Consider the following 15075-nt stretch of genomic DNA (forward strand, 5'->3'; position numbering starts at 1 on the left):
CCACCCACCTCGGCCTCCCTAAGTGCTGGGATTACAGGCATGAGCCACTGCTCCTGGCCTCTTTTTTTGAAACAGGGTCTCACTCTGTCACCCAGGCTGGAGTGCAATGATGTGACCTTGGCTTACTGACTGCATCCTCGACCTCCCAGGCTCAAGTGATCCTTCTGCCTCAGTCTCCTGAGTAGCTAGGACTACAGCGCTAACCACTGCACCTGGTGAATTTTTTGTACTTTTTAGAGAGACAGGATTTCGCCACGTTGCCCAAGCTGGTCTCAAACTCCTGGACTCAAATGATCATCCTGCCTTGGCCTCACAAAGTACTGGGATTACCGATGCAAACTACCACACCTGGCCTATTTCATTGAAAAAATAAAACCAATCTGGAGATAATTTCCACACCACCCTGCCTATCTGCCTAAATGTGTGCCCTTATATTCCATGTTCCCTCCTATTACTATGAACTGGCTATGCTCCCAATTAAATGTCCCCCCCCCATCTCTTCACTCCTGTACTAGATCTCCTACCTTCCCACCCACTCAAGAAAATGGGTCCGGCACAGCAGTTTTTTGTTTCCTTTTTTTTTTTTTGAGACAGAGTCTCACTCTGTCACCCAGGCTGAAATGCAGTGGTGCAATCACAGCTCACTGCAACCTTCGCCTCCCAGGTTCAAGCGATTCTCATGCCTCAGCCTCCTAAGTAGCTGGGACTACAGGAGTGTGCCACCATGCCCAGCTAATTTTTGTATTTTTAGTTCAGACGGGGTTGCCGTGTGTGTCAGGCTGGTCTTGAACTCCTGACCTCAAGTGATCATCCACCTCAGCCTCTGAAAGTGCTGGGATTACAGGCAGGAGGTGCTGCGCCCTGCCAAGCACAGCAATTTTCTTCTGTTTCTTGCATCATCATCATGAAACTCTTAGAATGGACCTTGATTTTTTTTTTTTTTTTAAAGCCAAACCAGCTGGGACCATATATAAACTCAGAACAAAGAAAGAAAAATGTACTGGGTATGTGTTACTTGATGTAAAGTGTGTATTAAATTCTTTAAACACCTTAGTTTAATTGACACAGAGGAAGAATAATACCCTGAATGAAATCATTCTTTTTTTTTTTTTTTTTTTTTTTTTGAGACAGAGTTTTGCTCTGTCGCCCAGGCTGGAGTTCAGTGGCGTGATCTCAGCTCACTGCAAGCTCCACCTCCCGGGTTCACACCATTCTCCTGTCTCAGCCTCCCAAGTAGCCGGGACTACAGGCGCCCACCACCATGCCCGGCTAATTTTTTGTATTTTTAGTAGAGATGGGGTTTCACCGGGTTAGCCAGGATGGTCTCAATCTCCTGACCTCATGATCTGTCTGCCTTGGCCTCCCAAAGTGCTGGGACTACAGGAGTGAGCCACTGCGCCCGGCCTTTTTTTTTTTTTTTTTTTTTTTTTGAGATGGAGCCTTGCTCTGTCGCCCAGGCTGTAGTGCAGTGGCACGATCTCGGCTCACTGCAACCTCTGCCTCCTGGGTTCAAACAATTCTCCTGCCTCAGCCTCCCGAGTAGCTGGGACTACAGGTGTGTGCCACCACGCCCAGCCAGTTTTTTATATTCTTAGTAGAGAAGGGGTTTCACTGTTAGCCAGGATGGTCTTGATCTCCTGACTTCGTGGTCTGCCCTCTTCAGCTTCCCAAAGTGCTGGGATTACAGGCCTGAGCCACTGCGCCCGGCCGAAATAATTCTTTAAAAAAAAAAAAAATTCATTTTAAGTTCAGGGGTACAAGGGCAGGTTTGTTATATAGGTAAACTTGTATCATGGGGGTTTGTTGTATAGATTATTTCATCACCCAGGTAATTATTAAGCCTAGTACCCATTAGCTGTTTTTCCTGATCCTCTCACCTTTTGAAAGGCCCCAGCATGTGTTGTTCCCCTCTATGTGTCCATGTGTTCTCATCATTTAGCTCCCACTTCTAAGCGAGAACATGCAGTATTTGGTTTTCTATACCTGTATTAGTTTGCTAAAGAAAATGGCCTCCATCTCCATCTATATCCCTGCAAAGGACATGGAAATCATTCTTTTCCATGCAAAGAATCCCTTTTTTTGTATTTTAATATGGAAATGATTTCTTAGATTCAACTTAATTGGAAAGCCATTATTTAAGGTCCTGCAGATGTGTTGGTGAAACACATCTTACTTATGGGTTATATGATAATTCATTATTATAAACTTTTTTTTTTAAGGCTTTCAGACAAGCTGCAGGAATTCCGGGGATTACTCCAACTGAAGAAAAGTGAGTAATTATTTTCTTGGAATTCAGTAGAGTTAATTCTTCATTATTGATATCAAGACAAAACCGTATTTTTAGCCAATCATGGTAGCTCTTGCCAGCTACTGAGGAGGTTGAGGTGGAAGATCGCTTGAGGCCAGGAGTTTAATGCTGCAGTGAGCTATAATTGTGCCACTGCACTCTAGCCTAGGTGACAGAGCCAGACTGTGTTTCTAAAAGATAAATAAATAAAAAGAAAACTAAGGTTATTTTGTGGTAGGACTAGGGAGACAGATGGAATAGAGTAGGTAGTTCAGAAGACAAACCAAAATGATAAACCATATTTTTAGATTACTCATCTTATTCAATTCATTTCCTTTGATTGCCCTACCTTTACCTTGGCAGGTAACCTAAACTTTGTTAACAGAAAAGAGAGTCGTGTAAATCAAAACATTTCATTGCTTTCACTTCCCCTTGCCAGAGAAAGCTGAAAAGAAGATTAAGATAGAAGGAAAGAAGGAAAAGATCGCCATAGCTGATCTGATGATTTTCACCAGCTGATGATGTCCGTTGTCATCTCAGAATTAGGTGCTGGGAAAGTGGGATAGTTTCCAGTATCTAAGTCAGATGTTCCTATGGAGCTTTCTTATTTGGTTTGAAGTGTTAAGAATTCTTAAAATATCAGACAAATCCATATCTAAATATAACTATAGAAATATAGCAAGAAGGCAAATATAATTGAGTTTTGGATTTTGGACTAATTTGAATTTCATGAACCTTTGTTCTCATTTATTGACACAGTTAATTCAGAGTCAACTGTTGTTTTTCTGATTTTTCCAAGTTAAATTGATGATTTTGTCAAATGTTGCTCTTTTGCCAGAGATGGTAATCTTCCAGATATTGTGAATAGTGGAAGTTTGCACGAGTTCCTGGTTAATTTGCATGAGAGATATGGGCCTGTAGTCTCCTTCTGGTTTGGCAGGCGCCTCGTGGTTAGTTTGGGCACTGTTGATGTACTGAAGCAGCATATCAATCCCAATAAGACATGTAAGTTTCATTTTCTTTCTAATTACCTGATCCTTACCTTTTAAGAATGAATGTTTAGCCCGGGCACGGTGGCTTATGCCTGTAATCCCAACACTTTGGGAGGCTGAGGCAGGTGGATCACTTGAGGCCAGGAGTTCAAGACCAGCCTGGCCAACATGGTGAAACCCCTTCTCTACTAAAAATACAAACACTAATCGGGTGTGGTGGCACATGCCTGTAATCCCAGCTACTTGGGAGGCTGAGGCATGAGAATCTCTTGAACCCGGGAGGCGGAGGCTGCAGTGAGCCAAGATTGTGCCGCTGTACTCCAGCCTGGGCGACAGAGCGAGACTGTGTCTCAAAATAAAAAAAGAATGAATGTTTATAAATAAAGAACTGTATATATACATTGTTCTTGGATAGGAATAGTCAACATTTATTGAATGCTTTGTACTATGTGCTAGGCACTGTGCTGAAGTCTTATTAACTCATTTAAGATAATATTTTGAATAATTGTGTTTTTCCTTAATTTATAAGCATATATGATAAAATCTCAGTGTAAATTCCAACAGGATTTTTTTGGGACCCTGAAAAAATAGTTCCAAGGTGTATCTGGAAGAGTAAATGTACATAAGCAGCCAGGAAACAATCCTAAAAAGAGTATTAATGGGCTGGGCATGGTGGCTCATGCCTGTAGTCTCAGCACTTTGGGAGGCCGAGGCAGGTGGATCATGAGGTCAGGAGATTGAGACCATCCTGGCCAACATGGTAAAACCTTGTCTCTACTAAAGATACAAAATTAGTTAAGCATGGTGGTGTGTGCCTGTAGTCCCAGCTACTCGGGAGGCTGAGGGAAGATAATTGCTTGAACCTGGGAGGTAGAGGTTGCAGTGAGCTGAGATTGTGCCACTGCACTCCAGCCTGGGCAACAGAGTAAGACTCTGTCTTCCAAAAGAAAGAATATTGATGAGGGAAATACTTGTACCATCAGTTAGTATAGAGTATTATAAAGCTAGATTAATTTAAAGAACCTTGTACTGGCCAGGCGCAGTGGCTCATACCTGTAATCCCAATGCTTTAGGAGGCCAAGGTGGGATGATCACTTGAGCCCAGGAGTTCAAGACCAGTCTGGGCAACATAGTGAGACGCCATCTCTACAAAAAATACAAAAATTAGCCAGATGTGATACATGTGTCTGTAGACCTGCTACTTGGAAGGCTGAGGTGGGAGGATTGCTTGAGTTCAGGACATTGAGGCTTCAGTGAGCCAAGGTTGTGCCACTTTACTTCAGCCAGGCAGCCAGGGGACAGGGCAAGAACCTGTCTCTTAAAAAAAAAGAATCTCCTGGCTGGGCATGATGGCTCCTGTCTGTAGTCCCAGCACTTTGGGAGGCCAAAGCAGGCTGATCACCTGAGGTCGGGATTTCGAGACCAGCCTGGCCAACATGGTGAAACCCTGTCTCTACTAAAAATACAAAAATTAGCCAGGCCTGGTGATGTGCGCCTGTAATCCCAGCTACTTGGGAGACTGAGGCAGGATAATCTCTTGAACCCGGGAGGCAGAGGTTGCAGTGAGCTGAGATCACACCACTGCACTCCAGCCTGGGTGACAGAGAGAGACTTCATCTCAAAAAAAAGACTCTCATGCTATGGTCAGGCTAGGCAAACAGATGTAAAAGAGTGGAGAGTTCAGAAGACAAACCAAATATATATGATAAAGATAGTATTTTATGACAAAAGGGAAAAGTAATAAATGGTTTGGGGAATATGGGTTAGCTATTTGTACAAAATAAATCTCAATCCGTGCCTTATTCTATTCCTCGCCCCCCGCCCTTTGCCCAAGCTAGAGCGCAGCAGTGCTATCATAGCTCACTGTATAACCTACAACTCCTGGGCTCAAGCAATCCTCCCACCTCAGCCTCCTGAGTAGGTGGGACTATAGGCATGCAACACCCTGCCTGATGAATTTATTTACTTTTTAGTGGAGATGAGGTCTCGCTACATTGCCCAGGCTGGCCTCCAACTCCTAGACTCAAGTGATTCTCCCACCTCTGCCTTCCAAAATGCTGGGATTATAGGTGTGAGCCACTTCACCTGGCCTCTGCCTTATTTCTTATATCAAAATAAGAAATTTGATATATTTCTTATATCAAAATAGATGATTAAAATATCAGGTCATAAAGGTAATACAAGAAAACATGGTTAAATATTAAATTTTTTCTCTTTGGTTGGAGATAATGTAGATAAACCTCTTCTTAAAATGGTAAAAGATCTAGGAGCTGTAAAACACAAGTTAGATAAATCTGTCCACATAAAAGTGAAAAATTTTAGTACAATAACAAATACTTTGAATGGATGCGGTAGCACGTACCTGTAGTCCCAGCTACTCAGGAAGCTGAGGTGGGAAGATCACTTGAACCCAAGAGTTGAAGACCAGTCTGGGAGACACATTGAGACTGTCTCTAACTTAAAAAACAAAGTCAAAATCACCTTGAGAAAGGAAGAAAGAAAGATAGTAAAATGTTGGCCACACATTGCTACACCTGATGTGTAGTAATTGATTACCATATTTTTGTTAAATAAAAAGGCACCATGACAAAGTTTAAAAGAGAAATGGAAAAGTAATTTACCACCAATATGTTAAATATATATAGTACTTAAAAACTAATAAGAAAAAATAGGCCAGGCATGGTAGCTTACACCTGTAATCTCAGCAGTTTGGGAGACTAAGGTGGGCAGATCACCTGAGGTCAGGAGTTTGAGACCAGCCTGGCCAACATGGTGAAACCCCATCTCTACTAAAAATACAAAAATTAGCTGAGCATGGTGGCAGATACCTGTAATCCCAGCTACTCGAGAGGCTGAGGCAGGAAAATCGCTTGAACCTGTGAGGAGGAGGTTGCAGTGAGCCAAGATCGTGCCATTGCACTCCAACCTGGATGACAGATGGAGACTCCATCTCAAAAAAGAAAATGCCCTTTTAGAAAAATAGGGAGAAACAAGGTTATTAAGAAAGGAGTAAACAAATTTAAAGATTTCAGCCTCACTAATATTCAGTTGGGTACAAATAAAAATGAGAAATTGACCGGGCACAGTGGCTCAAGCCTGTAATCCCAGCACTTTGGGAGGCGGAGGCAGGTGGATCACAAGGTCAGGAGATCGAGACCACGGTGAAATGCCATCTCTACTGAAAATACAAAAAAAATTAGCCGAGCGTGTTGGCGGGCGCCTGTAGTCCCAGATACTCGGGAGGCTGAGGCAGGAGAATGGTGTGAACCCGGGAGGCAGAGCTTGCAGTGAGCCGAGATCGCGCCACTGCACTCCAGCCTGGGCGACAGAGCGAGACTCCGTCTCAAAAAAAAAAAAAAGAGAAATTTTACTTATCTCCCTAGAAGAGATGAAGAATACCGGCAGAATGCATTGTCCATGAGGGAATGGGGAGTCACGTGGTGTACATGTGCTATACAGCTCTCTGGAGAAAAACTTGACAGTAACCATTGACCTAACAATAATATCTTAAGAAGTTGATACATAAATTGATAATCACAGATATGAGAAAATATTTATATTAGCATTGTTTATAAAAAATATTTGAAGCAACCTAAATATCAATGTCTGAATAAATGAATACTTTCAGGCCTGAATATGATGATGTAGACTGGTTTTATCAGATACTTATATAGCAATTATGATATCTCAGCACTATTCCAAGCCCTTTACAAATACTAACTCATTTAATTCTCAGAACAACTTCATGAAGAGGGTATTATGGTTATCCCTTTTTTGCAGAAGAGAAACCTGAGGCACAGAGAGGTTAAGTTACTTGCCTAAGGTCACAGCTAATTAGTGATGGAGCTAGGACTTGAAGTCAGGCAGTCTGGTTCAAGATTGTACTTTTGTAGAACAAGGATCTCTGAGGAAGAAAAAAAAAGATTGTGCTTTTAATTACTAGGCTTTATACAACAAGAAAAGATGGCTCTGTTGGGGAATATAATGAGAAAAACCAGAATGGTCTCTGCTCCTATGGAGTTTCTAGGCTAATGTTGGAGAGTGAGGGATGTAAACATCCAAATTATCACACTAATGAACTGAGAGAAGTGCTCTGAAAGAGGGGAATGTAATTCTTTGTGAAATCTGACAGATTTTTCTGTCTCTCTCTGTTAAGAAATGTTAACAGCTGTGAAAAATGTCTAAAATATTAACAGTATCTCTGATGCATTTTGCTGTCTTTTCTGTATTGTTTGAATTGTTTTTACAATGACAGTGTATCTTTGTATGCGTCTGAAAACAATAGTCATTAAAGAAACAAGAATTGGAGAAAATAAATTTTTGAATTCAGCTAAATAATTTTACTGTAATACTTGATAACCACAAACCACAAACTTAGTAGCCATTTTGCTTTAAAATCAGGGGAATGTGCTTTTTTAAAAAAATTTTGAAGACATTATAGTTATGTAGGCCAGTATTAATGACTTAACAGTGGAATTCCCAGTCAGGATATTGTGTTCTTGCCAATTTTCACCGACTCTTAAATTGTTCGTATTTTAAAAACAGTCTGCCAGGCACAGCAGCTCATTCCTGTAATCCCAGCACCTTGGGAGGCTGAGGCAGGCGGATTACTTGAGGTAGAAGTTTGAGACCAGCCTGACTAACGTGTTGAAACCCCATCTCTACTAAAAGTACAAAATTAGCCAGGAGTGTTGGCACATGCCGATAATCCTAGCTACTTGGGAGGCTGAGGCAGGATAATTGCTTGAACCTGGGAGGCAGAGGTTGCAGTGAGCCGAGATCACGACATTGCACTCCAGCCTAGGCAAGAAAAGTGAAATTCTGTCTAAAAAATAATAATAATAAAAAATAAAAATAGTTAAGGGAATTATGAAAAACAGTTGCCATGCTTTCAGCTATAATTCTTTACCTCCCTGATCTCTTGTTCTCTTACAGGGCATCTTTTTGAGTGATTATTTTGATACAGAAATATTTAATTTGTCTGTTTCAGTGGACCCTTTTGAAACCATGCTGAAGTCATTATTAAGGTATCAATCTGGTGGTGGCAATGTGAGTGAAAACCACATGAGGAAAAAATTGTGTGAAAATGGTGTGACTAATTCTCTGAAGAGTAATTTTGCCCTCCTCCTAAAGGTAAGGTGATAAGTAATTTGGTTTAGTGTTCTACCACATAAATAATAGTATTTTTTTTTTTTAGTATTGATATGTACTCTTTGCTACTCTTTTCTTTCCTAAGCTAATTTTATTTTCCTGAAATTAAAAACAACAATAACAAAACACACAACACACAAAAGAAAACAAAAATCTTAACATCCAGACTCATTGTATAAGTTGGAATGATGAGAGTACAGAGCACCTGAAGTTTTCTGTATGTGTATATACGTATATATACACACCTGTATATATGTATATGTACACATATATAGTGCACAAAATATACACATTTTATTGTTGTTGAGACAGTCTCGCTCTGTCACCCAGGCTGGAGTGCAGTGGTGTGATCTCAGCTCACTGCAACCTCCGCCTCCCAGGTTCAAGCAATTCTCATGCCTCAGCTTCCCTAGTAGCTGGGATTACAGGTGTGCACCACCACGCCTGGCTAATTTTTGTGTTTTTAGTAGAGGCAGGGTTTCACCATGTTGGCCAGGTTGGTCTTGAACTTCTGACTTCAAGTGATCTACCCACCTCTGCCTCCCAAAGTGCTCCATGATAGGAGTTTTCAGATGCTGCTTGGTGTAATGTAATGGGGAGCCGAGCAAGAAGACACGAGGCGAGGCAGATGAGAACTGAGGTAGCCTTTATTGGGCTCGCCAGCGAGGTTCACCGGTCCACTAGGAGGAGGGCTGAGGAAGTCGCGCTTGGGGCAGGTATCGGGGGGCCTTTTATAGGGCGAGGTAGGCGGGGTTTGTAGGTTTCGGTTTTCCTGAGTTAGGTTTCGATTTCTGAGGAATGACGTGTCCAGGAGCTTGCGCAGAGCAGGGGTTTTTTGGCGGGCGCGGGCTTTTTCGCGGGCTGAGAGTCTTAGCAGGAAGTGAAGGGCGGGAAGTCCTAACAAAGGGCCTGCCATGCCGGGTGATACCGCCATATTGGGTCTAGATTCCTGCCTAACACTTGGCTTTGGCGAGTTCCTTATTCCCACTACAACTCTGAGCTGTAGGGCAGCTCCTATTAGCCGTATGCAGATCACCACAAGTCTTAGTCGGCCCCACACTTTCTTGGAGCACACAGTCCCTGGTAAGAGATCTGTGACTCCCCACTTCGCAGCTTATGAGCCTCATTAGGCCCCTCCATTCACACACTTTCACACACTTCCCCACTCCTAGTTCCTGTGTTCGTAGTTGGGGTGGTGAGAGTGGCCACCCAGTTTCCCAGTTGGGGTGGCGAGCCACTCTTGTCACCTCCAGTTTCCTAGTTGGGGTGGCGAGCCACTCTCGCCACTTCCAGTTTCCTTTTCGTAACTCACTTAGCGAGCCACTCTCAAGTCCTGTGTTGGTTCAGGTGTGAGCCACTCTCGTCGCCCCGAGCCCCTCTGGGTCAGAATATTCGGCACACCCCAGGAGGTGATCAGGCTCCTCTTTTGTCCCCATGGGTCCTGCCTTGGGCCCCAAAGCCTTACTGTGGTTCCTGAAGCGTGCTGTTTCTGAAATCGTCCTTTAGGTTCTGCTGTGCTGCTGAGCAGGGGTGCCAGGTCAGGGGAGAGCTGATCTCTATGGGCTGAAGTTCTCCCGGCAGCGCCTGGGGTCACAGGTCTCCCCTGGCCCAGGGCTCCAGCCCCCAGAGGCAAAGGAGACAGTAAACCTGCCATCTCGGGTCCCTTCGTGGTCACCAAAAATGTTGCGGGGAACTGAGGACCAGAGAGACTGATATGGAGAACAGGAGGATTGTTTATTTTAAGGTACGCACGGGCTCAGTAGATTCGCATCCAAAAAACTGAACATCGAACAACGACAGAGCGGGGTTTTTATAAGCGGACTTACAGAAGCAAAACAAAAGCAGTTAATTATACAGTGACAGGTCACGTAATCTATAGCGTAACATAACTTGTGACCTTGCATAGCTGGTGACCTTGTAGCTGTATTGAAAGAAAAACAAGAACTGGCTAAATACAGACATTTGTAATACATAATCATGCTTAAGAAGCCAGGGAAAGGAGTAACAGTAAAAAAAAAAAAAAAGGTATCTTTCTCTTTTTTTCCTTCCTTTAACCTTGCTCCGAATGGGGGTGGTGGTGTCTGGAGCGTTATCCTTTGGCCTTGGCTTTCTGGACAGTGTTATCTTATAACTGTCCTTGAAGTGAGCTTGCTGGGCAGAGAAAAGCTTGTTCTTTTCTTTTCTTTTTTCTTTTTCTTTTTTCTTTTTCTTTTCCTTTTCCTTTTCCCTTCCCTTCCCTTCCCTTCCCGTCCCCCCCTCCCTTCCCCTCCCCTCCCTTCCTTTCCTTTTCCTTTTCCTTTTCTTTCTTTCTTTTCAGACGGAGTCTCACTCTGACACCCAGGCTGGAATGTAGTGGCGTGATCTCCCCTCACTGCAACCTCCGCCTCCTGGGTTCAAGCAGTTCTCTGCCTCAGCCTCCTGAGTAGCTGGGAATACAGGCACCTGCCTCCATGCCTAGCTCATTTTTTTTATTGTTAGTAGAGACAGTGTTTCACCATCTTGGCCAGGCTTGTCTTGAACTCCTGACCTTGTGATCCACTGCCTCAGCCTCCCAAAGTGCTGGGATTACAGGCATGAGCCACAGCGCCTGGTGTTGGTCTTATCTTTTTAACCCTTGCCTTGCCTGTTACTTTTCTTAGAGTGAATGAATGCATATTTATTTTTAAATTTCTGCCTCAACTTGAGGTCAGGAGTTTGAGGCTGGCCTGGCCAGCATGGTGAAACCCTATCTTTACTAAAAATACAAAAATTACCTGTGTGTAGTGGCACATGCCTATAGCCCTAGCTACTCAGGAGGCTGAGGCAGGAGCATCACTTGAACCCAGGAGGCGGAGGTTGCAGTGAGCCAAGATCTTGCCACTCACTGCACTCCAGTCTGGGCGACAGAGCTAGACTCGTCTCAAAACAAAACAAAAACTTCCTATCATTCCAGTGTTTTGTGTGCACAGTAGAATTTTAATGTTATCAGATTATACACATGGATAATCTTTGTGTTTTTTATTTACTATTGTATTGTAAGCATTTTTTTTTTTTTTTTTTTTGAGACAGAGTCTCGCTCTGCACTCCGCTGGAGTGCAGTGGCCGGATCTCAGCTCACTGCAAGCTCCGCCTCCCAGCTTTACGCCATTCTCCTGCCTCAGCCTCCCGAGTAGCTAGGATTACAGGCGCCCGCCACCTCTCCCAGCTAGTTTTTTGTATTTTTTAGTAGAGACGGGGTTTCACCGTGTTAGCCAGGATGGTCTCAATCTCCTGACCTCGTGATCCGCCCGTCTCGGCCTCCCAAAGTGCTGGGATTACAGGCTTGAGCCACTGTGCGCTGTCCCTATTGTGAGCATTTTTATAACACTTAGTATTCTTTGAAAATCACATTTGATCTGGGTGTAGTGACTCACACCTGTAATCTTAGCACTTTGAGAAGCTGAGGCGGGTGGATTGTTTGAGGGCAGGAGTTCAAGACCAGCTTGGCCAACATGGTGAAAGCCCATCTCTACTAAAAATACAAAAAAATTAGCCGGGCATGGTGGCATGCATTTGTAGTCCCAGCTACTTAGGATGTTGAGGCATGAGAATCACTTGAACCTGGGAGGCAGAGATTGCAGTGAGCCAAGATTGTGCCACTGCACTCCAGCCTGGGTAACAGAGTGAGACTCCGTCTCCAAAAAAAAAAAAAAGAAAGAAAGAAAAGAAAATCACGTTTGAAAAGAATCTGTAATGCCAATTTTACCTTCTAAATGCCTTTCAAATTGATCTACTTCTCTCCCATCAGCATTGCCATCACCCTGGTTTAGATTTACATAATTTACCTGGATTGCTTATTTCTCTTTCCCCTTTCCTCCCCATCTGTTTTCCCATGCTTTGCAGTTGACAGGTACTTCTTGGCAGTCCGATGAAACCTTTGACTCCTTCTGAGAATAACATTTTTAAATGCATAGCTAAAGGAAACCAATATAGTTACAAAATATTAATACTTTTTATAAAAACTTACGATATTATATTTGCCTCTTTGTTAATGTGTTAAATAGCAAGATTTATAGCAAGATCTAATAATCTTTCCAGAAATTTCCATGATTTTAAAGTAGTGATGCAAGGGCCAAAATTATTATTATGAGATTTTTCCAGTATTTATAATGGGAACATATTTTGAGATTTGTATTGGTTTAAAAAGTCAGAGCCTATACTCATAATTGAAGAAAATGCCAAGTTTTATTCAGAGGTTAATTAAAAAGAAAGATTTTTTTTTCCCCTGATCTGAGTTCATAGACTGCACTGGATTCCATGAACAGACCCTTTGGTATCTGTGGACTCTAGTTTGAAAACCCCTTTGTTCTTGGGACAAACTCCAAATTTTTAATGTAGTCTTCAGGACTTTTAATGATTTAGCCTGGCTACTTTTCCAGCCTGGTTTCCCACATTCTCATTTGGCTTATAGTCTAGTCACACTTGTTTTCTTTTAAGTCTTCAGATGTACCCTGTTCCCTCCTATCTCAGGGCCTGTTTATGCTATTCACTTTGCCTGGAATGCATCTCCAGTCATCCACACACCTAGCTAATGTGTGTTCGTTTTTCAGCTCCTAGTTTAAATGTCACTTCCCCAGGGACACTCTCTCTGATCATCCCACATTGCTAGATAGGTCCCCTTGTATTTATTTTGTTTTAATTTTTTAATTTTTTAAGACAGAGTCTTGCTGTGTGGCCTAGGCTGGAGTGCAATGACCTGATCATAGCTCACTGTAACCTCAAATTCCTGGGCCCATGGGATCCTCCCACCTCAGCCTCCTGAGTAGCTGGGACTACAGGCATGTGCCACCATGACTGGCTAGTTGTATTTAAAATTTTTTTGTAAAGATGTGTGTCTCATTATGTTTCCTAGGCTGGTCTTGAATTCGTGGCCTCAAGTGTTCCTCCCACCTTAGTCTCCCAAAGTGCTGGGTTTTCAAGCATGAGCTACTGCACCCGGCCAGGTTCCCCTTTTAGATGCTATCATAACACCCTGTGCCTTTCGTTTACAACACTTTTCCCAGTTTATAATTCTGTTTTATTTATTTATTTATTTTTATTTTTATTTTCTTTTTGAGATGGAGTCTCGCTCTTTCTGCCAGGCTGGAGTGCAGTGATGCAATCTTGGCATACTGCAACCTCTGTCTCCTGGGTTCAAGAGATTTTCCATCCTCAGCCTCCTGAGTAGCTGGGATTACATGTGCATGCCACCATGCCCAGTAATTTTTGTATTTTAATAGAGACAGGGTTTCACCATGTTAGCCAGTTTGGTCTCAAACTCCTAGCCTCAGGTGATCCGTCCACCTTGGCCTCCCAAAGTGCTGGGATTACAGGCATGAGCCACCGCACCCACCTGTAATTCTATTTTTTGTAATCCTTTGAGTGTCTGTCTCCCTCACTTAAGTGTGTGCTCCATGAAGGTAGGGACTGTTCTATTTTGATTACTGCTGTATAACTTGGCTCTTGTTATACAGCAGGCCCTCAGTTAATATTTATTACATCAGTGAATGAATACTGATAACTTAACGTTCCTAAATTCTTTGACTCCTCTGTTACTTCCATAGGTCTGTTCTTTCTTTTTTCTCCTCTGAAACATTTTTCCCAGCCTTGCCTGGCTAACTTCTACTCCAGCCTCCAGTTTAGTTAAGTATGCTTCCCTCCATGTACCGTCTCTAAACTTCCATAACAACTGGATATATTTACATAACATTAAGATGATTTTTTTCTTTTTAAAATTTTTCACATAGAGATGGGGTCTCACCATGTCACCCAGGCTGGTCTCAAACTCCTGGGCTCAGGCAGTCCACCCACCTCAGCCTCCCATGACCAGACCCTGTCTCTACAAAAAAAAAAAAAAAAAAAAAATAATTAGCTGGTCATGGTGGCGTATGCCTGTGGTCCCAGCTAATCAAGAGTCTGAGGCGGGAGGATTGCTTGAGCCTGGGAGGCAGAGGTTGCAGTGAGCCAAGATTGCACCACTGCACTCCAGTCTAGGCGACTGAGACCCTGTCTCAAAAAGAAAGAAAAAGAAAAATCCATTTGGCCAGTTTGGGTTTATTTTCCTTTCCCTCTTCTATAACTGTGTTCATTCTTCCTGAAAATGTTCTGACTACACATTGTAAGCATTTTTGTATTTAAATACCTGGTAGTTCTCTTAAGAGTATGCCTTATTAACTTTAAAAGTATCTTTAAAAAAAATTTTTTTTTGCCTGTCGCGGTGGCTCATGCCTATAATCCCAGCACTTTGGGAGGCCGATGCCAGCGGATCATGAAGTCAGGAGTTCAAGACCAGTCTGACCAACATAGTGAAACTCCGTCTCTACTAAACCCCGTCTCTACTAAAAATACAAAAAATTAGCCGGGTGTGGTGGCAGGCACCTGTAATCCCAGCTACTCAGGAGGCTGAGGCAGGAGAATTGCTTGAATCCAGGAAGCGGAGTTGCAGTGAGTTGAGATCGCTCCACTGCATACCAGCCCAGGCAACAGTGAATGACTCCGTCTCTAAAAATATATATATGTGTGTGTATATATATATATATATGGTTACTTAGCGTTGCTTAGTAGGTGTATATATTTATGGGGTACGTGAGATATTTTGATACAGATATACAATGTGTAATAATCACATTAGGGTAAATCAGGTATCTT

At 42.8% G+C, this 15075-nt stretch overlaps 1 protein-coding gene across 10 annotated transcripts in view; it reads left to right on the plus strand.

Annotated features, from left to right (window-relative positions):
- CYP20A1 (cytochrome P450 family 20 subfamily A member 1) overlaps positions 1-15075 on the plus strand; it is a 57791-nt gene that overhangs the window by 5123 nt on the left and 37593 nt on the right. For 5 of the 10 annotated variants that reach the window (XR_013402124.1, XR_001438717.3, XM_015110742.3 and 2 more), the window contains 3 exons: positions 2220-2269; positions 3126-3292; positions 8270-8412. Coding sequence is in view for 7 of the 10 variants with exons in the window: in XM_015110742.3 (XP_014966228.3) it covers positions 2220-2269; positions 3126-3292; positions 8270-8412 (360 nt within the window). In the remaining 3 variants the exon portion in view is untranslated. Of the gene's footprint in view, positions 1-949; positions 1005-2219; positions 2270-3125; positions 3293-8269; positions 8413-9936; positions 10175-15075 lie in introns of those variants that run through there. The other 5 variants (XM_077957391.1, XM_077957392.1, XM_077957393.1 and 2 more) reach the window with 4 other exon arrangements.

The sequence above is a fragment of the Macaca mulatta genome, chromosome 12 (assembly GCF_049350105.2).
Source record: "Macaca mulatta isolate MMU2019108-1 chromosome 12, T2T-MMU8v2.0, whole genome shotgun sequence".
Classification (NCBI taxonomy): Eukaryota; Metazoa; Chordata; class Mammalia; order Primates; family Cercopithecidae; genus Macaca; species Macaca mulatta.